Below are 20396 nucleotides of genomic sequence, written 5' to 3'. Positions count from 1 at the left end.
GATGTATTATAGTCTATTCTTCTGCTTGACTCAAATTAAATAATTACAAATAGACTTGCCCCATCTATGAATATTAGTTTAGTGTTTATTTAAGTATGGCTTTCTCATCTTTCTCTCATTGTTTGGTTCATAAAAGAAATCAGCTAAGGTGGATTTGCAGCTGTATAGATGGATCGTGCTTTGCACTTGATCAACCAGATCCATGTAAAGAAATTAGCTAAACACGCATGGAAGTGTCTAATTTATATAAAATAAAGGTTGTCATGATTCTACTTGCTCCTTGACACCAGGCATCCAATCAGAGTTGTCGAACAGTCTCCTTATCAATTGGAGTGCAGAATTAGAGAAAATGGAGCAATTATGTGCGTGTTCTTGTCTGTGCAGCAAATGCAGCTTCATCTCCCTCGTGGATATAAATACTTTATTGGAGTCCATTAGGATTCTGCACATGCAAACGCAGTAGGAAACAACTCTATCAGGTACCAACATTGAATTATTACTTATTTTCATTTTCTCAATACAATAATTAGATGGATGGACTCAATCTCAATGTTAAATAACTTCATGCTGATTTTTGTGTCTTGGAATCTTGGGGCATATACTCGTCATGAATTTTTTTAATCAGAATGCTTCATTACAACACGACATGACAGCCACTTTAGATCAAGATCAAGAAGTCGAGATTGTTTAAGTTCTATTATTGGTCTTCTATATATAAGATGTTCAATTTGATGGCTGAGACAATAACAAAGGTCTAAGACGTTCTGTAAATATCTCCTTGATAGCCTTTCTTCTGCAGAGAAAAAAAATGGCTGCTTGTCATCTCCGTTCAATCAGTTTACCATCAAGATCTCATCCTCTAACACTAAGTATTGAGGAGCAACTGTACAAGTTGAAGGCATCCCAATCCTCATCAATAGGGCAGAAACTAAATGGCCTAAAAAATTTGTTCGAGTGTGTTGATGATTTGCTTCAACTGCCAGCCACCCAACAAAATCCAAACAAGTCTGCAGAGAATGCATTAAATGGATCTATAGAGCTATTGGATATGTGCGACACCACAAGAGATTTCGTTTCACAGATGAAGGAATGTGTGCAGGGACTTGAATTATCTCTCCGGAGAAGAAAAGGCGGAGACTTTTGCTTGACAAGCGAAGTTGATGCATATATGGTATCTAGAAAGAAGTTGAACAAACTAATTTGCAAGTCTCTGAGAAATTTGAAGAGAAAGGAAAGGAATTGTTCACCAGGAGCATTAAACAATAACTCGAACATGATTAGCATGCTAAGAGATGTCGAAGAAGTCAGTGTTGCGGTGTTCAAGTCCATCCTATCTTCCATTTCTGAGCCAAAGGCAAAATCAAAGTCCTCTATTCTCTCAAAATTATTGCAATCCAAGCGCGTTTCATGTGAAGTGGAAGTCAATGAAGTAGAGAACATTGATGCTGAGTTGCTTGTCCTAAAATCAAGCAAAGACATCAAACATTTGCAAATTCAAAATGTTCTGAAAGGATTGGAGTCACTGGAATCAAGCATTAAAGAAGCAGAGGAGGAACTTGAGTGCGTATATAGGCAATTGGTGAAAACAAGAGTATCCCTTCTCAATATTCTGAATAATTAGTTGTGTTGCATCTGGCAGCTACCCAACACAATTTTGTAGCATAGAATTTATCCAAATTGTAAAATACATAAATGTACAGATAGGGAATGACGGTTAATACTAATATACTCTGTTAATAGCATTTCTCTCAACTTCCTTATTCTCCCCTCTCAATATTTCATAGTTTTGGAATTTTATAGTATATTTCATTGCAAGGAAATTCAAAGTGTGTTTATATTGTTTCAATTTAGATCCAAGTCAGTGGAAGTAATCAGATGTGAACTTTCTCTGTTGAAAATACTTTCTGCTGCTTGGGCCTGGATTATTTAACAACGGTCATCTGAACATCAAATGTTAGTTTAAACACTGACTTTGTCTCTACTGTCCAAAATTTAAGGGGCAACTATTTGAAGATAGATAAACTTTCGAATTTCTGAGAATTGAAAGGTTTTATTTTTCTTTGCATAAAATATTAACCAAAGACCTCTCATTGGCTCGATATTAGATTAGTATAAGAGTTTTAGTTTATTCAAAATGTCTCCCATCTTTATGTCATTATATATGTATGGATCATATAATAAATTATCAGCAGCCATATAGGTGGATCATGCTCGATATTTAATAAACAAGATTGCTTTATTACTTTAATTATAATGCATTTCCTGGACTGTGTCTAATTCATGTCTAATCAAGTTCAAGGCTGTCAAGATTCTACTTGCTCCCTCACACTATGGATGTTGATGAGAGTTGTTCATTATCAAGGGTTTCTTTATCATTTGGTGTACCAATTAATGTTAAATTATTACATATTTTGATTATCTTAGTAGAATTATTAGATGCCATGCATGGACTCAACCTCAATGAATGTTACATAATTTGATTCTGATTTTTGTGTCTAGAAATTGTCTAATCATATTGCTTAATCACAGCAGAACATGGATGAGACAATTGCTAAGATTGCCGCAAAACTCAGAACATGACAGCCAATTTAGATCAAGATCAAGAAGATGATACTTTTTTAAGTTTTGTTGCTCTTCTCTATATAATTAAGGGGTTCAATGCATTGGCTTCAACAACAACCAAGACTACTCTACATTCACACACACACAAAAAAAAAAAAAAAAATCAAAATGGCTGCTTGTCATCTCCGTTCAATCAGCTTGCCATCCACATCTCATCCCCTCAGTCTCAGTATTGAGTTGCAATTGTACAAATTGAAGGCATCACAGTCCCAATCAATAGGGAAAAAATTGAGCGGTCTAAAAAATCTGTTGGAGTGTGTGGATGATTCACTTCAACTGCAAAGTGCTAAGCAGACTCTTTCTCATGAGAGGCAAAGCTTGTGTGCAGAAAATGCATTGAATGGATCTCTTGAGCTATTGGATTTGTGTGACACCACAAGAGGTTTTTTCTCACAGATGAAAGAATATTTGCAAGAACTCGAATTATCTCTCCGTAGAAGAAAAGGGACAAGTGAAGTTGATGCATACATGGTGTCAAGAAAGCAATTGAACAAATTGATTAAAAAGTGTCTAAGAAATTTGAATAGAAAAGAGAGGAATTGCTCAACAGAAGCATTGGACAATAGTTCCAACGTGATCAGCATGCTAAGAGGTGTTGAGGAAATGAGCGTTGCAGTGTTAAAGTCCATTTTATCTTTCATTTCTCAGCCAAAGGCAAAAACAAAGTCCTCAGTCATCTCAAGGCTAATGCAATCCAAGCGTGTGTCATGTGAAGTGGAAGTTGAAGACAATGAAGTTAGGAATATTGATTCTGAATTGCTTATCCTAAAGTCAAGCAAAGATATCAATTGTTTACAACTTCAAAATGTTCTTAAAGGATTGGAATCATTGGAATCAACCATTCAAGAAGCAGAGGAGGAACTTGACTGCATCTATAGGCAACTGGTCAAAATCAGAGTTTCCCTTCTCAATATTATGAATCATTAGTCTAGTTCTTTCCTAAAACAATCTTGTAACATACAATTTTGATCCGAATTGTATATAAATATATATATGTCATACACAGAGAATTAATAAAAGTTTCTCTCAATTTGCCTATTCTTTCCTCTGAAATTATCTATCTCCTTTTCATATTTATATTATATTTCATTGTTTGAAGAGCATAAAGTCTGTTTATGTCGTTTATAAGTCATAATTGCTATATTGATGTAAATAGTATTACATAAAGAATATAGTGTCTCAAAACTGCAATCAGATAATGTTTAATATCTTAATGAAATTGGGTATGAAAATCCAGGAATTTATTTTCATTATTGCTTAATAATAATTTCAACTGGGAATTGGAAACATTAATGATAACAGAAACTTTGAGGCAAATCAAGTGCATATAACATCCATGAATTCTTCATCTTCTTCCATAGCATGTAATATCTGAGGCAAAAGGCAAGCCTGAACATCCACACTCCCTTCTTCCACTCCAGGAAAAACTGTAATCTTCCCATCATAATTATTCCCAGCTCCGCCTCGCACGGCAACTGGTCTTCCCCATCCAAAATCATTTCCAAAAACATTAAACCGTGGCGAGCTTGCTACAATCAGAGCATTACTTGCTGCAGAACTGAGTTTTGATAACGTTGGCCTTTTAACCCAACCTTCCAAATACTTTCTCACTTCACTATCTGTTTGCCTAGCAACCATCTTGTTTATTTGCAAAGCAGCAAAGCCTAGTCCATTAGCTAACAGCTCACCCGCTGTTGTTGCTGCTATTCCAAATAATACTGCATTTCCAAAATACTTGTCCGGCAATGGAGGCTGCAATCTTTGCCTCATGTTTACGAGTACTCTGCAATAGATTTCTTGATCAGAATCAAGATTTCTAGGCCGAATTATGGATCTCCAAAGCTGACCCAAGATTGCTTGAAGAGATGAAATCTTTGATGTGCCTATCTCAGCGTTGGCTTTGGTTTTAAGTTGTGCAATTTTTTTCTGGGAAAAATGGAACACTCTTTCTAGTAAAGGTGGTGAGATAAATCTATTAGAAATTGCTTCATTATATGAGAAAGGAACCCTAATGGGATGATCAATCCCATCAAGAAACCAATCAAACCCAAAAACTGGCCTAGAAGTCTGTAACAACTTTTTTTCACAACTTATTGACATATCAGACAATTTATTAACAAAATTCCAGAAAGAAGTCCCATCAGCAATTGCATGGTTGTAAGTGAAACCAATGAAAATGCCATCGACCAGCTCAGTTACCTGCACTGCAAGTAAGGGTTTGGAATGACCTTCAAATTTATAAACTCCATTCATCAAGAAAAAAGAATGGACAAAACTAGGAACATATAAAGAATCAAGAATGTCAGCAACGGTAACAGTCTTAGCATTGGCATGGACAAACCATGCACCGGCGTCATTACAATCGATGAAAAAAGAAGTTGTTTTATCCTCATTTTCAATGGTGGCAAGGCAGCCCGCGAAGGGAGGGAAAATTTCTAGAGTTTTAGAGAGTGAATTTTTAAGGTGGTCAATTACATTCTCGTTTTTCAGCTTTGAAAGTTGTAAGGTAGTGGGTTCGAGAAAGAGAAGGCCTCTGTTGGTGTAATCAACAACAAGGAATGGAAGATCAAATGGTGTAAATTCAATCCTCTGAGCTGAGTTGTAGCTATTTGTGGGTTTCACAATTGTATTGGAGATGAATTCAATGTTCTCCTCCATTAACTCTATCTCTTAGCTATCTGCAAAATGGGCTTAACCACATAATTAACATCCCTGGCAGATATTTCGATCACATCGTCACCTACCAACTTTCTCATTCATTTGGCTCCATACATTGTTGAATTATTACTAAGAGAATATGTGTTAGAATTATTACTACCTACCAACTTTCGATCACACGTAATTACTTTATTTTAAATAATTAAAAATTCAATTAATTATGTCTAGGTTTCGGTTAAAATTTATAATTCAAAAAATTTAAATATCATATCCCATCACAGATAATTCTATATAGATAAAATTTTACAATTCAAATAATTCAATAAGGATAATATATAGATAAATAATATTTTTAATTTAATTACTTAACACTAAGATATAATTTTATTATTAGATATTATTAAAACATAAAAATAAATGAAAAATTAAAAAATTTCTTTTATTGATATCTATTGATTCCAAATATAATTTAAATATATTAAAAGATAGGAAGTTTTACACAAAAGAAAATCATAATTATATATTATTTAAAAAATTGAAGAATAAATTTCAGAATTTTGAAGGCCTAATTTTAGACCGTAAATAAAATTAAAAAAACCCTAAAATATATGATTTTTTAGACAAATTACATGTAAATTTCAAGTTGAGTGAATAAATTAAGCTAAAAGATTCCTTCTATAGCTTTTTGTTCTAAATAACATGTTGAGTGGCAGAGTAGGTTTTATTTCAAAAATATATTACTACTATTATTTATAGGCTGTCAACCACAAACTTATCTTAAATTTTTTTATTATTATTTTTTTTTATTTTGATAGGTGCCATTATTTAGCTTGAGGCGTTGTCCTCCAATGGAACAAAAACTAAAAGAGAGTAGCAGACAAAAGAGTAAAGAAGCTTTGCTAATTGCCACAATAAAGAAAATGGCAGCCGTTGAACTCATCTCTACAAGTATTGTTCAAGCAACAAGTAGCAAGGAATCAACCCAAAGGATTGAGTTAATGTCAAGTGATCTTAAGTTCCTTTTAGTCGAAACCATTCAAAAAGGACTTCTCTTCCACAAACCCAAACCACCAGAAGGCAAAATATCAGACAAAACCTTTCTCCAACACTTGAAGCACTCACTTTCTTTCACACTTAATTTCTTCACTCCTCTTGCAGGCCGCCTAGCAACTGTCGAGCACGATGACAACACTGTCTCTTTCTTTATCGACTGCAACAATTCTGGAGTCCAATTTATCCATGCTGTTGCTGATAATATTACCATTTCTGACATTCTTGAACCCATCTATGTCCCTTCTATTGTTCACTCATTTTTTCCACTAAACGGGATGAAGAACTACCATGGCATCTCGAAACCTTTGGTTGCAGTTCAGGTTACAGAGTTAGATGATGGAATATTTATAGGCTGCACCATGAACCATGTTGTTGCTGATGGTACCACATTTTGGAATTTCATCAATTCTTGGTCTGAAATATCTCGTGGCTCAGATCACATCACCAAACCTCCTGTGTTTGAACACTGGTTTCGCAGCAATAGCTATAATTGCCCTATCCGCTTGCCTCTATCAGTCATCAAAACTAATAATAGTGAAGCCATTCCAACACTGAAGCAAGAGAGAGTTTTCCATTTCACAAAGGAAAAAATTGCATGGCTTAAAGAAAAAGCCAAAACTGAATCTGGCTGTGAGAGAATATCCACTTTGCAATCAATCTTGGCTCATCTTTGGCGATCTGTAATTCGAAATGAGCAAAGTATTGATCCTGATCAAGAAACTAATTTTCATTTTCATATTGGTATTAGAACTAGGTTACAGCCTCCAATACCAGAAGAATATTTTGGAACTGCAACTCAGACCGGGACAGTAACACTGAAAGCAAGAGAGTTAATGGAAAATGGACTTGGCTACGCAGCTCTACAGATTAACAGGATGATTGCTGGTTACACAGAAGACAAGGTAAGGAACAATTTAGAATCATGGGTAAAGAATCCTAAGCTATATAAACAGGGTGGTTTTCCAGAGAATGATCTGATAACAAGTAGTTCGCCAAGGTTTAACGTTTATGGTAACGATTTCAATTGGGGAAGACCAATTGCAGTGCGAAGCGGTCCTGGAAACAAGTATTGCCGGAAGATCACTTTATTTCCAGAAGCTGAGGAAGGAAGTGTAGATATTGAAGTTAGCTTTTCTCCTGAAATTTTGACGGCTATGGGAAGTGATCCTGAGTTCATGGATGCTGTGACTGTCTAATTATTCTATTGTAGTGAGAATAATATTTTCACTTTTTAAGTTTTAAATAACCTTATTTACGTCCAGTATGGATGATAGTTCATCGATTCCACTGGAATGAATAAAGTTTTTAGTTATTTTTGTAATAAATATCAAGAACTTAATTTGTGATACGTTTTAACTTTTAATTATATTATATATATATATTTATTTATTTATTTATCACTCCTCTAAGTTCATCATCACATGACATAATGTTGATGATTTTAACAAAGGATAATTTCAATTATTGGAAGGTTGCATAATCACATGTCATAACTTGTCCTAATCAAGTCTAAATTACAAGATCTAAAAAATGTAATAAAAAAAATACCAAATCCCAATACAAGATCTAAAAAAAATACAATAAAATATAAAACCCACCAAACCCCAATAATAGAAATAATGGAAGAAAAAAGACAAAAAAGCTCAAAGTCCTCACCCTATCTATGACTACTATTTCTGCTGCATCTAGAGATCAAATCTTCAGAGGTAGTCTTAAATCTAGATTAGAGCTTTGTCAAATGAGAAAATATGATTGTCTAAGCAATCCACCAAGGAAGAAAAAATTTCTCAAAATCACCCATATTTTATAATATTGTGATAATCACTATACAAAACCTCTTTAATCATATATTGCATTTTATTGGAAAAACAATTCAATTATAGAAGATTCAGATAAATTATTATTTTAATTTTATTGGAAAAGAAATGTATATCGATCTTGCTTTCATTAATACGAGTTATCTATTCTTACTTGAGAAATATTATATACATTTTATAGGCTCAAATGATTATTTAGATAAAAAAAATAATGATGAAATTAATTGCATTAATAATCATATTATTATTGTTGTTAAGTAAAAATTTTTAAATTATTTTATGTTGACAATAAAATGACATTATTAAATAAATTGATAATGAAACAACTATATAAAAAATTAAAAAAATATTTATATTGCTTGTTAAATGCTAAATTAAATATATGAAAGAAACCCAAAAATAATACAATTAGTGGATCTACTTTATTGATTTGACTGTGATGTAGCAAAGAGATGAAAATGTAAACTATAGCCATCAAAATTCAAAAGCTTAAAAAGATGCACTGAAACCTGAATAGTCATATTCCCATTTCCATATCCTGGCGTGTAGGATATGCCATTATCTGACAGGAATTTAGTTGTTTCTGAATTTGACACTTTTCTTTGTGCTTCTCCAATTTAATTTGAGAGCCCAAAATGAGGTCCAAATTGAACTAAACCTGAATAATTTATCCAAATTACAGATAGTTAACCATCAAAGTTGTTGTACTAGTTCCGTTCCTTTCATGCGCATGTTGTGTCCTAATCAATGGCCACAATCCCAAACAGGACTTGCCAATTAGAACCCACTATAATTGCTTTAGCTATTGCAATAATTTTTTTAGGAAAAAATATAATTTTATTTTCAAAAATTAAGATAAGATTCTTAAATTATATCCGTAAAAGATGAATCTAACTTTATATAACCAACGGTAAATTCTTTTAAAATCAAGTAAGACCGTAACAGTGACTCTTGATTGTCATGTGCTAGATCATTATAGATTAGTTTTTTCTCATCGATTTTTAAATTAGGAAGAAAAATTTTGAAAATAAAAGAAATATATATGTTTCATAATTGATTAGTGAATATTCTCCTGTTACTCGCAGCAAGTCTGGTTGCCGACAGTGTACAACAACCCCTATTAAGATTCGTGTATAAACACAATACTTAATTGGGCCCTATAACTCTAAGAATTGGATATGCTGGAAAGAGAGTTGGGCCTAAACCTTAAAAATGGGCCAGAGAAACCACATCATGACATGAGAAAGGGACCTCAACAAACAACGATTGGAGTGGCTCAGTGGCAGTAGCACAGAGCACCACCGCAATTTTGAAGGAATGAAGATAGGCGGCGGAGTGGTGTATGGAGCTCCACGCGCCACCTCTCTGCTTTTCGTCCATGGAAGACCAACGCTTCGCGGCTTCTCCTCTCCATATTCTTCTTCTTCCTCCTTTCCGGGTAATCCTATGGCTATCCCATTTCTTTAGTTATTGTTTACAGATTTTTAACATTTGGGTTTGGGAAGTTGCAGAGCATGTAAGTTTCATAAAAGACGTAGCTGCAACTGAGCCCCCAAAGCACTTGTCACATTTGCTGAATTTGCTCAAGACCAGAGGTAAAGTAAAAAAGGTCACTATTATAATAGAGCAAAATCATCTTTTTTTTGTTCAAATCATATCACTGAAATGATAATCTTTTATTGAATTTCACTTTTTGGGGTTTTATCTCCTGGGAATTGGGTTTTGTTTTCTGGCTTGCAATTTTTGAGTTTTTTTTGCTTACTGCTTATTGTTCACATTTAAAATCCATATGGTAACAGTGTCTTTTTGATATTATTATCTTCCAATTGTTTCCTTTTGATATCTGCTATGCTCATTTGGGGAATGAAGTCTGCTTTGTGATGAATATGCTGTGATTATTATTGTTTAATTTGAATAATTAATTTACTCTACATTTGGTCTATGTATGTATACATCATTATGGCATTGCTTTGCTTACTTGTCTCAAGAGTCCTTACATATTTCTGTTTGCATTGGACTATCAATAACAGGTGAATCCATCATTTCTCCTGGAGCTAAGCAAGGGTTGATACCCCTTGCGATTCCATTGGCTAAAAGCAGCTCAGGTATGGATGAAGTTGCACCTATTTCTGGAAGTCGTTATTCTTGAGAAGCAACCAAGTGTTATCTGGTTTATGATTTCATGTGTGTAAACAGATGCTGTAATTGCACTGCTTAGATGGCCAACAGCACCAGCTGGGTAAGAGAGTGAGAGTCTAATAACTCTGGACCTTCATTTGCTATTAATTTTCATTGGCTTGATTCATTTTTGTATGATATGTGCAGAATGGAGATGCCAGTGGTGGAGGTTCATAAACATGGAGTTTGGCTTCTGGCAAAGACTGTAAGTTCAATGATTATGTTGGAGCTTATGTAAAATCAAAATTGATTGAATTAAGAATTTGACTTTCCTCATACATAATGTCAAGTAGCATTGACATTCCCTAACAGTATTATTTTGTGTCCAAGTACAGGTAGATCAATTTATTCATAGAATCCTGGTTGAGGAAGATGGCAAAAAGTCTTCAAAAGTCAATGACGAGCTATTTTGTGCTGCAGCTGATGCTGGGGTGAATCTTTACACAAAGGGTGATTTTGCTAAATCTCAGATTTCAGATCTAGATGTGTATCTCTTAAAAAAGGTATAAGATAAATGTTGTACTTTAATTGGATGAAAAAGCAAATTGCTAACCAATGGTTTGGTTGCAGGTTGGTTTGTTCCCAGATGTTCTAGAGCGCAAAGTGATGCGCCATTTTGAGAAAGGAGACCATGTAAGACTGAAATGACTGTGGTACTATTTACATGCAGCACATCTTTATGAGCTTGCTTTGTTAATTGTCGATACATGTGCTCTAAAAGGTTTCAGCATTGGTGACTGGGGAATTTTACACTAAGAAGGAGCATTTTCCAGGGTTTGCACGGCCATTTGTATTCAATGCTGAGATTTTGCTGAAGTTCGTGGGATTTTTTCCTCTCTTTATCCAACATGTTACTCTAAATTATTTCATTTCGTTTCCTCTCCAGCATTCTAAGGATCAATCACTGTGTTCTATAGAGTTGGACGTAAATTAGAAGCCAAAGATGCTGCTAGGGGTGCTCTGAAATCGCCATGGTGGACTCTGGGTTGCAGGTACCAGGTATGAACTTTCTGATGATTTCATTACTTTTGTCTTTCTTTTGCTAGTTAAGGCACTGTTTACTATTAAATGAGTTCCTAAAAACTTGGTGAAATTTATTTGATATTTCATGTTTTCACTTTTACATTGTTTTTGGAATAAATCCACATGGCATTCGTTAAATACAAATGATTTTAATTAAAGACATTCATTTGTAAATGATTTCATGTTTGGATCAATCATAGATTTTATTTTAAATTATGTAGCTTCACTAGCATGTGCTTAGAATTCATTAGCTTGTAGCTTGTAACCTTTTTAAGTTCAAGAGTTCATTCGCTAATTCTATAAATTTTCTAGAATTTGATTCAAGAATTAAAAATGTAAAATTCCAAATGAATTTTCATTTATACCAAATATCAAAATTTGATTTGTAAAAGATTTCCAACAAAATTTTATGGAATCTATTTATACTAAACAAGCTCCTAGTATGAATAAAAATATTCATTTTGCTCCCATTGACTTACAATTTTATTAGATTCAACATTAATTAGATCAAATTATATCTTTGTGTAAATAAATTATATAATTCAAATTCATTTTATACCAAACAAGGGATAAAAACCTGTCGTTTATACTCATTCAGGAAGTTGCTCAAATAGCAGAATGGGAGGATGAGCAAATTGAATATATGAAAGAAAGAGTGACTGAGGAAGGCAGGCAGGAAGACCTTAATAAGGGGAAGGATCCTGCTCAGGTTTTTAAATTGAAGTTCATCTGTCTATTATAATTGCGTATCAATAGTTTAAGCAAATACATGATGAGAGTAATGTTGATATTCATGTTTCAAATATATAGATTGCATTGGATGAAGCTGCTTTTTTGTTGGACTTAGCTTCTGTTGAAGGAACTTGGGATGACTCATCAGAGCAAATAGCTGCATGCTATAAGGAGGCTGGACTCCAAGATGTTGCCAGATTTATACAATACAGAGATTGACTTCTCTGTTTTTGGTGGGCTATTGATCAATCCAAATATTGTTTGCGGTGACATTTTCTTTAGATCATTTTCCCTTTAAAATTGATAGGAAATCAAATTTTTGAAGACTATTGAAAAAAGTTCAAATTTTATGAATTGAATGGTTCTCAAGAACGTTTACATTTCTATGTTCTGTTACTGCATGAACGAGGATCATCAAAGGCGTAAAGCGACCTTATAAATTGGTTACATGCCCGAAAGGGTTACCGATTCTACTGGACACGCATCATCAGACAGTCAGACTATGTTCCTTGAAAGGTAAACAAAATTGGGTGTAAATAACACAAGGCAATCCGTTTACTACGAACAGAAATTGTGAATAATACCAATGCATGAATTTACACGAGAGAGGAACACAATCATTTTTTTTTTTTTTTTTTTTTTGGTATTGAACAAAAACTGGTCTAGTCGACAGATGTATCTACAGAAGAAATACCCAACCTTGAAAAACGCTCTCAAAATATTAACAAAAAGCATACCTTATTGCATTCCGTCTCCAGCTTACGAAAGAACCACCATCATAAAAATCCGTCCGCTCGAACCATTTATTCTACGCGATGACCCTGTCATGGAGCAAATGGAAGGGGTGGTTTCTTGCTGTTGGATTTCTTCTTTCTCCAAAATAACTTTCTCCACAAACTTTTGCCACCCTGTTTCTTGCTAGGAACAATAGCCAAAGAATTAACTGCAGCATCACCATCCTGACTTTTAGTTCCATTCAAGATGAGGATATTTTCCAGAGGTTCTATTACCCCTTTAGAATCAAAGGTAGAACTATTTTCATCCCTTTCTTTGATCTTCAGGGATTCGTTGACCTTTGTCTCAGCGTTGTCCTCTGCTAGCATCTGATCTATAAGGGAGGACCTTTGATTCATCAACTTTTTCCTGGCTGCAGTCAAGGCTGTGTCTGTGCTTGACCCGGTGGTGGCTGAGGCAGCATTTGTATCGCTGGAGCTAGACATGGCCTTGTCAAAGAGGACTGCTTCACTCGGTGCAGCCAATGCCTTTAACTGCTTCCCTAGGTTTAGAATGGTCTCTTGGCATTCCGCCAACTTTTCTGAAGCAGCTGTTATCTCCCAATCCTATAAGATCAATAGAAGTCCTTGCGTCAACAAGAAGATGCATGTTTATTGTTAATTTAGCCACTTGTGAGCATTAAGTAACACAGATTAAAGGTTGTGAAGAATAAAAACTTGCAAGAAACCAGATACGAATAAATGAAAATAAAGAGAACACAGGGTTTTAGTGTTCCTTAACTCCATTTAGAAGAACTAGATCACGAGTCACAAAAGTGACCGCTTGGATTCCTAGTCATTTCAGTAATATTTGATGGTCCGTTACCATAGTCCTAACCTCAATATTTGCATGAAGCAAGAGTTCTCACATCAAACCTTTATCGTCTTGGTTGTGAACGACTCTTCAATGTCATCCCTAATGACAGTAATTTCATACTCTTTATGTTTACATGCTGTATCCAGAACTATGAAATGAAATTGAAACTTTAGATATGGAAGCCTAGCAGGGATTACATATTCCATCTTCTAAAGAACTATAGAGGAAAGAAAGGAAGTGATATAGTGACTATATGGAGTTTGCTCTGGCAGGAAAAAAGACAACTATTTCTAAAATAGATCTTAAGGAATTTGAGGACATACACACTCTTCATATTAAAAATATTTTTCTGATTAACAAAATAAAGGACAAGGTTTCACAAATCATCAAATAAATAGCATAAGCATTTTTCAGCTTTCAATTTATCATCATTAGAAAATAATGTGTATACATGGTAAATTGATATGAACTTACAGTTCGAAGTTTCGTCTCTTCCTGGTGGAGTTCATGATTAGGGATTTCTTTCTTTGTTATGCTGAAAATTACATTTTCAGATGCATGAGATCACTTAACAATGCAGGAGTCATTAGTAAATACTAATTATAACTTCTATCATCCTTGTATCATTCCAATTTTATTGGATGTCCCAAGGGTGACGGTCTATACAAGTATAGCTTGACAAAAGGGAAAATATCAATTTTTCCGAGTACCTTTCAAGTTGGAGCTGCAGTTCAAGACATGTGGCCTCCAATTCTTCACAGCAGCCATTTTTGTTCTCCAGCTCCACTTCCAAGGAAGCAAACTTGTGGCAAGCTTCATTTAACTCTGCTTTGGCTGCTGTAAGCTGTGTATCAAGATCTTCTTTCATCAACCTGTGATTTTCACTTCGATTTTCAATACTTTCTTTTGACATTTTCAGAGTTTCTAGCTCTTTTTGCAAGCTTGCAATGGTTTCCTCTGATTCCTGAAGTTTATTCATCAATGATTCACTCTGATCTGTAGCTAACTGAAGTCTCGCTTCCAACTCTTTCTTTATAGATTCTACGCTAATCAATTCATCTTTGAGCCTTTTATTTTCATCCCTAATATTAGATCGAAATTCATCCTTTTCAGAACAGTTATTATGCTCATTTGAGGCAGCAGCTTTAGGCAAAAATGAGAACTGTTCCTGGGGAAGGCCCAATTTATGCACTTCTGGAAATTGACTAATCATTCCAACTTCTACTTCACTTTCACTTTGTGTTTCATCCCAATCTAGATGCTTCTGAATTGCATCCCTCATGCTTGAAACATCTTGAAGGGAAAAGCAGTGGTTTATTATCCAATCCAAAGCAGAACTTAATTCTTGGGTAAACCTGTTCACATCAGAGTTTCCATTCAACAGATCATAACAAGCATGAATGAATTCTTGTAATACAACACTAAGTTCAGAAGTCTTCCACTGGAAAACACGAACCATGTAGCCTGAAGATGTTTCTACATTCTTATATGGGAGGAAATTCCCATTCTTTCCAGACGAAGTCTCTGATGTACCATAAATAGGTAAAGTAATCCTCTCAACATGCTCAATGATCTTGTGTAATGATTTTCCTAAATCTGAGTGGACTTGCTGATCATTCCCAACTGTCAACAAGATGTCAACATCATTCATTACAGGAGATGAATCCACTGGTAATGACTTATCTGTAGAGTTCAAGGAGATGTCTCCACCAGCATGAGGGGAATCTGATGCATCAAGGTGCTTTGGGCTCTCTCTTGTATTACCATAACCCGTGGAGTTTCGATTACTCAATTCAGCCAAAGCTACTCTAACATCATCCAGTATTCTATCAGGTTTTCTTTGAGGTGTATGGGTTTGCTCCAATGGCACTTTCAGGTTATCCTGAATGCAATCGGGAGCTTTACCAATCAGTAAATCCTTGGACTCAATTTCCTGGTTAGATACCCCCAAGCCCGAATCCAACACTGGAATGATCTCTCTACAAGTTACCTGTGAGGAATACCCATTCAAACTGGTTTCCAAGGCATTAATGGTTGCCTTAGCATTACCAGTTCCTGACTGCTTATCAGCTGAAACTATAGCTAGTCTTTCCATTTCAACAAAGTCATCCATTAGATTTATATCTGAAGCTCCTACAGTTTTACCTGAAGGTGAACCCCTTTGTTTCCCATGTTTGAAGTGCTCCAGTTCTGAAATCAAAGCAGAAGCCCATGATTCAGCACAACTAACCTTATCATCACTGCCAACATCAGACATTGAGGTCAGACAGAGCTCATGCGGAGCAAGAACAGTTCTTGATGGCTCCAAGGTTGTCTGGACTTTCGACAATTCATCAAGATGCGACTCAACCTGTGATAACTTAGATGCTGTATGAGCGTACATGGTTCTTGAAAGTTGAAGTTCATTTGCTTTTTTATTAAGGGCTTCTCTGAGAGTCCCGTTTTCTTCTTCTAAGGCATACAAGTGATCAGTCAGAAAGTTGACCTTTTTGCTGGGAGTTTCAAGGGAGTTTTCAACTTCTAGGTCAATGATTAAACCAGTAGGACTAGAATTTGTTCTTCTCCTTCTCATTTCAATTGAATCCCTTCCCAATATATCAACTTCACTTTTCATCTTTGCCAAGGCAGCAGGACCTGGCAATCTCTTGCGAACAAGCAGACGTAACCTCTGGCATTCTGATTCTAGCTTAGCAATTTTTTTTGCACTCTCTAATTGTTGCTTATGTGATGCATCAGCTGCTCTACGATTAAATTCTCTCTCCTCATTTCGAATCTCAAGCTCCTTCTCTAGAACTCGGACCTCATATTTCAGCGAAGAATTTTCTTTCTCTGTGGACTCTAACCTAGTCATTAGAGCATTAAAATCCAACTCCATCTGAGCCTTCTGTTTACTCAAATCTTCAATCAACTTTTCCTTTGTCATTAGAGCCTTACTTAGATGAGTGTTCTCGACACCTATTTTTGCAAGCCTTTTACTACTATCTGCCAACTTCTCTTCCAAAACTATTTGGGACTTTTCAAATTCAGCTGATGCCTTCGTCACAGCATCATGAATCCTCTGCTCCTGCTCTTCTCGAACAAAGCGCAACTGTTGCATACACTCCTTGAGGGCTGCATCCAAGTGACTTAATCTTTCTTCTCCAGCAATTCTCTGCTGTAAGGCTTCATCTAGCTCTTGCTTTAGAGACACTGCTATCACTTCTGCCTTCTCCCAGGCTTTTAAAAAAAATCAATAATTTGAAGGATGTGAAAATTGTTTGATAAAAACACAATTTGTAGAATGTATATAACAAAATCCACTACTGACAAATTAGCAATGCAAAACTTCCCACGTAGGTGTATTGGAATAGGGGAAAAAATAAGTAATTACCTGCCATAGCTTCTTCCGCTATCTTTGCTTGTTTCTTTGCTAGATCTTCTTTAGCATCACACTCAGATAGGGCAGAAGAAAGCTTATCATTTAAACTTTTCAGGTCTTTCTCCAATTCTGCCTTATCACTCAGAAGTGTTTGTAACTGAAACGAAAAACCAATTTTGTTATTGATAACCAAATGATTTCCAATGCACAAACATGGTCACACATCTTGAAACTGCTCAGTTTGAGATACTTCAAGGACCAAGCATTGTCCCTTAGGAAACAGTTTTCAAACTTTAAATTTGATATTGAATGGTGGAACATGAATAAAGTTGAAACAAATGAGAAATCATAATTAAACTATAGCTCTTTTATGAGGGAAGACTCTGTCACAACTGTAAGGGAATTTTAGAATTTTCAAAAGTCTTTGGAGGAGGAGAGGGGATTCATGGTTAGTTTTTTATCCCCCTTCCCAACCCTGCACCACCAAAACAACTAGAACAGGTGTCCCACCTCAAAGACAGAAACCAACTGAATCATATAACCTCAATCTCTGCTAGCCTTAACCTCCCACCCCACCCCACCTTCTCCTCCCTCTTCTTTTTGTTCCTTTCAAAAAAAAAAAAAAAAGGCTCTGATTTAGAACTTTGCTTTGTGAATTGAAAATTTTCAATCTTGAGAAACAGTTAAATATTTGAAAATTCTATCTATAAAAAATTTGGCCCATTACTAGATCTTGTAGAATGAATTTGTTAACGAAAAACGAAATAGAACACACATTATGAACTGTTCCCTCATAGTCCCAGAATACTGTTAAGGATAGATGTTAAAGCATAACGAAGGAATTTAAAGTTAAGCATCAACATGATGCACAGAGAATTTCATAGTAAAATAGACTTCAGGAAAAGGCATCTACAATCCAGTAATAATGGTCAAGGCCATCACTTAAACTAGAATATCTAATCAAAAGAATTTCCTACTACAAATAAGGTAAAGCCATAGTCTCAATAGTCAATAGCTGACTTTCAAATCATCATATAAACTGAAAAGAAGATCCAATTTAGAGGATACTTGCAGAGCAAATAAGGTTTTCAAAAAATAATTCAGTAAACTCTGCAGCTACAAAATGAATGGCGAAATTCACTGAAAAATACATTCCCAAAAGCAAGCATTGGACTTCAAGAGCCATAATTAGAACAACTCAAATAGCCAATTAATGGAACAGAAATCAGACAAACTGAATTCCAAAAAATTTGCTAGAATTGAATTTACCTCTTCTTGATTTCCCTTGGGGGATAGATTTATTTTGTCATTTGCAACAATCATCTTCTCCGTGGATTTCTTCCTCCATAGCCATGGCTTCTGGTCCATTATTTCACTTACTCCACAAGCTTAAATACTATAAAATACTTCTTAAAAAGCTTAAAATCTGCATTAGCAAAAAAAAAAAAAAAAAAGTAAGAAACTATCATCAATCCACCATCAAAATGAGAATTCAAAGACAACACTCTCTCACCTCTTACCGGAATACATATAATCTCATTCCTAACCAAAATCTGATCATGCATTAACTAATCGCCAAGCCACTCCAAAATGCAAAGAAAATCCGAATTCTGAAACGGAATTTGGAATTGAAACAGAGCAAAAGCTATGCAGAGAAGCAAAAGCAAACAAGGGACACATTAACATCACAATGTGGCTATGCTCCGGTCCTACCGACAAATAAAAGACTCTCGAGGAAGAAGAGGAGATTATAAACAGAGCTTAAGAGAGAGTTTTTGTGTTTGGCAAACGAGAAAAGGTGAAAATGCACAGTAGAGAAAGTGTATGTGTAAATGTGCAAGTGGGAAATATTTATTTCAGTATACGAATGGCGATGTGTCGGTTCCGTCACGTTCTGAGACAGTGAACTACGCGTAGTGCTACTTAGAAGATAGCAAAAGAAGTCGTTTGCTTCGATCAGACGGAGCGGAAGAGCGCGGGTCTTTTTCTGTTACTTTTTCATTAGCTTTGTCTTCGTCAGTTGCTTACTATCCGTGATTCTTAATTTTTTGGTAGGTAATTTTTGGAATATCTATCTATAATTCCATTTTATTTTATTTTTACACATCTAATATAAAAATGTAAAAGCAAAATTATTCGAGATGAAAATAAAAAATTCTTAATTTTTTTGTGAGTTTTGGCACATGATCCCACGCTTGCATGGGAGTGTATTTAGGTAAAAAAAAAAATTTCTTAATAATACTGATTTTCAAGTCTTAAATTTTTTATTTTCAACGTAAAATTCATCCGATTGTAGTTTACTTTTATTGATTCAACAAATTATTAGTAAATTTAATAAGTTTAATCATATTTTGTATTATTAATCTTGAGATTGAATGGTAGAATTCAATGAGACAAATTCTACAATATAAATTTTAATTATAAAAAATTTTTTAAAAATAATTATAATCCAAATAAGTGTATGATAATTTTTAGAAACTATCAAATAGAATAAAATGTCAAAAAGAACAAAACATTTCCAAATCAATAAATAATGAAATTAATGTTCAATATTTAATATGAAAAATATTTGTCATCTTACCTTATGCCATCTGAAACGGAAATTTATTTCTGCAAGACCACTTATTCATGCACGATTGAGAATTCCAATTCATTGCAAAAAATCATTTGGAATTTTTTATTTCAAAAATATATTGAAATAAATTTAATAATTTATTTTTAAAGGTAATTTTGGACGAAATAATTCTTTCATTAAAATCAATTTATATTGTCTTGAAGTTCCATCCTATTTTCTTCTATCTTAGTAACAAAAATCTGGTATTCGTAATCTGGACTTGTTTGTTTTATTAACCTGTAAGTAATAATTAATGTGTCTCATGTTATGACTTTAATTAGTAATAAATCAACAATTTGATTTATTTAATTTTCGATTAATGAATTTCATTTGATTAATAATTATTTTTTTGGTAAAAATAATTTAATAAAAATTTATCCAATTCATTTTATTCATTCAATAAACTTGAAATTTAATCATATACCAACCTGAATAATAGAACAGGATTAGACCGGACTCTGTATGCGTGTCACGGTCGAGGAACTTTACATTTCACATATTTATAACGAGGTACTAGATTAGTTGGCTTGTTGATTATTGATGTACTTTTTCTTTTTTTACTTTTTAATATTGAAAAATTTTTAAAAATCTTTGGAAGGGAGAAAAAGGTTAGATTTTGAATTATAATTTATTTTTTCCTTCCTTATATTCAAACATAAGACTGAAAAATAAGTGAAGAAAATGATAATCTTTATTATTTTTTTTCTATTATTTTTCTGAGAAAAATAACACTGTAAGCTATATATCAGAT

General features: G+C 34.3%; 6 protein-coding genes across 6 annotated transcripts; 4 read left to right on the top strand and 2 right to left on the bottom strand.

Moving 5' to 3' along the window:
* The first annotated feature begins 144 nt into the window (after nt 1-144).
* On the top strand, nt 145-1704 carry LOC149497901 (uncharacterized). The gene has a single exon (XM_089719610.1). It carries the CDS (start codon nt 809-811, stop codon nt 1619-1621), a length of 813 nt encoding a protein of 270 aa, XP_089575736.1. The 5' UTR covers nt 145-808; the 3' UTR covers nt 1622-1704.
* Nucleotides 1705-2718: 1014 nt separating this feature from the next.
* On the top strand, nt 2719-3549 carry LOC149497900 (uncharacterized). Its single transcript, XM_089719694.1, has one exon. The coding sequence runs from the start codon at nt 2731-2733 to the stop codon at nt 3547-3549; it is 819 nt and encodes a 272-aa protein (XP_089575820.1). The 5' UTR covers nt 2719-2730.
* Nucleotides 3550-3841: 292 nt separating this feature from the next.
* On the bottom strand, nt 3842-5341 carry LOC105639983 (putative acetyltransferase At3g50280). The gene has a single exon (XM_012224188.4). The coding sequence runs from the start codon at nt 5278-5280 to the stop codon at nt 3940-3942; it is 1341 nt and encodes a 446-aa protein (XP_012079578.1). The 5' UTR covers nt 5281-5341; the 3' UTR covers nt 3842-3939.
* Nucleotides 5342-6109: 768 nt separating this feature from the next.
* LOC105639737 (putative acetyltransferase At3g50280) lies at nt 6110-7681 on the top strand. Its single transcript, XM_012223874.4, has one exon. It carries the CDS (start codon nt 6129-6131, stop codon nt 7527-7529), a length of 1401 nt encoding a protein of 466 aa, XP_012079264.2. The 5' UTR covers nt 6110-6128; the 3' UTR covers nt 7530-7681.
* Nucleotides 7682-9405: 1724 nt separating this feature from the next.
* LOC105639739 (cyclin delta-3) lies at nt 9406-12467 on the top strand. Its single transcript, XM_012223878.3, has 11 exons — nt 9406-9588; nt 9662-9745; nt 10181-10255; nt 10347-10389; nt 10476-10533; nt 10664-10831; nt 10899-10961; nt 11050-11144; nt 11246-11327; nt 11950-12060; nt 12162-12467. The coding sequence occupies exons 1-11, from the start codon at nt 9468-9470 to the stop codon at nt 12300-12302; spliced, it is 1041 nt and encodes a 346-aa protein (XP_012079268.1). The 5' UTR covers nt 9406-9467; the 3' UTR covers nt 12303-12467.
* Nucleotides 12468-12614: 147 nt separating this feature from the next.
* Nucleotides 12615-18903, bottom strand: LOC105639738 (filament-like protein (DUF869)). Its single transcript, XM_037639611.2, has 6 exons — nt 18552-18903; nt 18301-18457; nt 17044-17188; nt 14384-16889; nt 14148-14208; nt 12615-13423 (listed from the first exon to the last, which is right to left on the bottom strand). The coding sequence occupies exons 2-6, from the start codon at nt 18397-18399 to the stop codon at nt 12908-12910; spliced, it is 3327 nt and encodes a 1108-aa protein (XP_037495539.1). The 5' UTR covers nt 18400-18457; nt 18552-18903; the 3' UTR covers nt 12615-12907.
* Nucleotides 18904-20396: the final 1493 nt, after the last annotated feature.

This window comes from Jatropha curcas, chromosome 3 (assembly GCF_041381405.1).
Source record: "Jatropha curcas cultivar XTBG-Jc1 chromosome 3, XTBG_Jcur_1.0, whole genome shotgun sequence".
Taxonomy (NCBI): Eukaryota; Viridiplantae; Streptophyta; class Magnoliopsida; order Malpighiales; family Euphorbiaceae; genus Jatropha; species Jatropha curcas.
The sequence above is the reverse complement of the archived record's forward strand: the minus strand, read 5'-3'. Positions and strand labels throughout refer to the sequence as shown.

Excerpts from the sequence above, each read along its gene's own strand:
- LOC149497901 (XM_089719610.1), top strand. The coding sequence starts at position 809 with ATGGCTGCTTGTCATCTCCGTTCAATCAGTTTACCATCAAGATCTCAT.
- LOC149497900 (XM_089719694.1), top strand. The coding sequence starts at position 2,731 with ATGGCTGCTTGTCATCTCCGTTCAATCAGCTTGCCATCCACATCTCAT.
- LOC105639983 (XM_012224188.4), bottom strand. The coding sequence starts at position 5,280 with ATGGAGGAGAACATTGAATTCATCTCCAATACAATTGTGAAACCCACA.
- LOC105639737 (XM_012223874.4), top strand. The coding sequence starts at position 6,129 with ATGGAACAAAAACTAAAAGAGAGTAGCAGACAAAAGAGTAAAGAAGCT.
- LOC105639739 (XM_012223878.3), top strand. The coding sequence starts at position 9,468 with ATGAAGATAGGCGGCGGAGTGGTGTATGGAGCTCCACGCGCCACCTCT. Across the intron at positions 10,256-10,346 it reads ATTGGCTAAAAGCAGCTCAG|ATGCTGTAATTGCACTGCTT; the intron begins GTATGGATGAAG and ends GTGTGTAAACAG. Across the intron at positions 10,962-11,049 it reads ATTTTGAGAAAGGAGACCAT|GTTTCAGCATTGGTGACTGG; the intron begins GTAAGACTGAAA and ends GTGCTCTAAAAG.
- LOC105639738 (XM_037639611.2), bottom strand. The coding sequence starts at position 18,399 with ATGGACCAGAAGCCATGGCTATGGAGGAAGAAATCCACGGAGAAGATG. Across the intron at positions 14,209-14,383 it reads CTGCAGCTCCAACTTGAAAG|CATAACAAAGAAAGAAATCC; the intron begins GTACTCGGAAAA and ends TGTAATTTTCAG. Across the intron at positions 13,424-14,147 it reads AAGAGACGAAACTTCGAACT|GATTGGGAGATAACAGCTGC; the intron begins GTAAGTTCATAT and ends TTGATCTTATAG.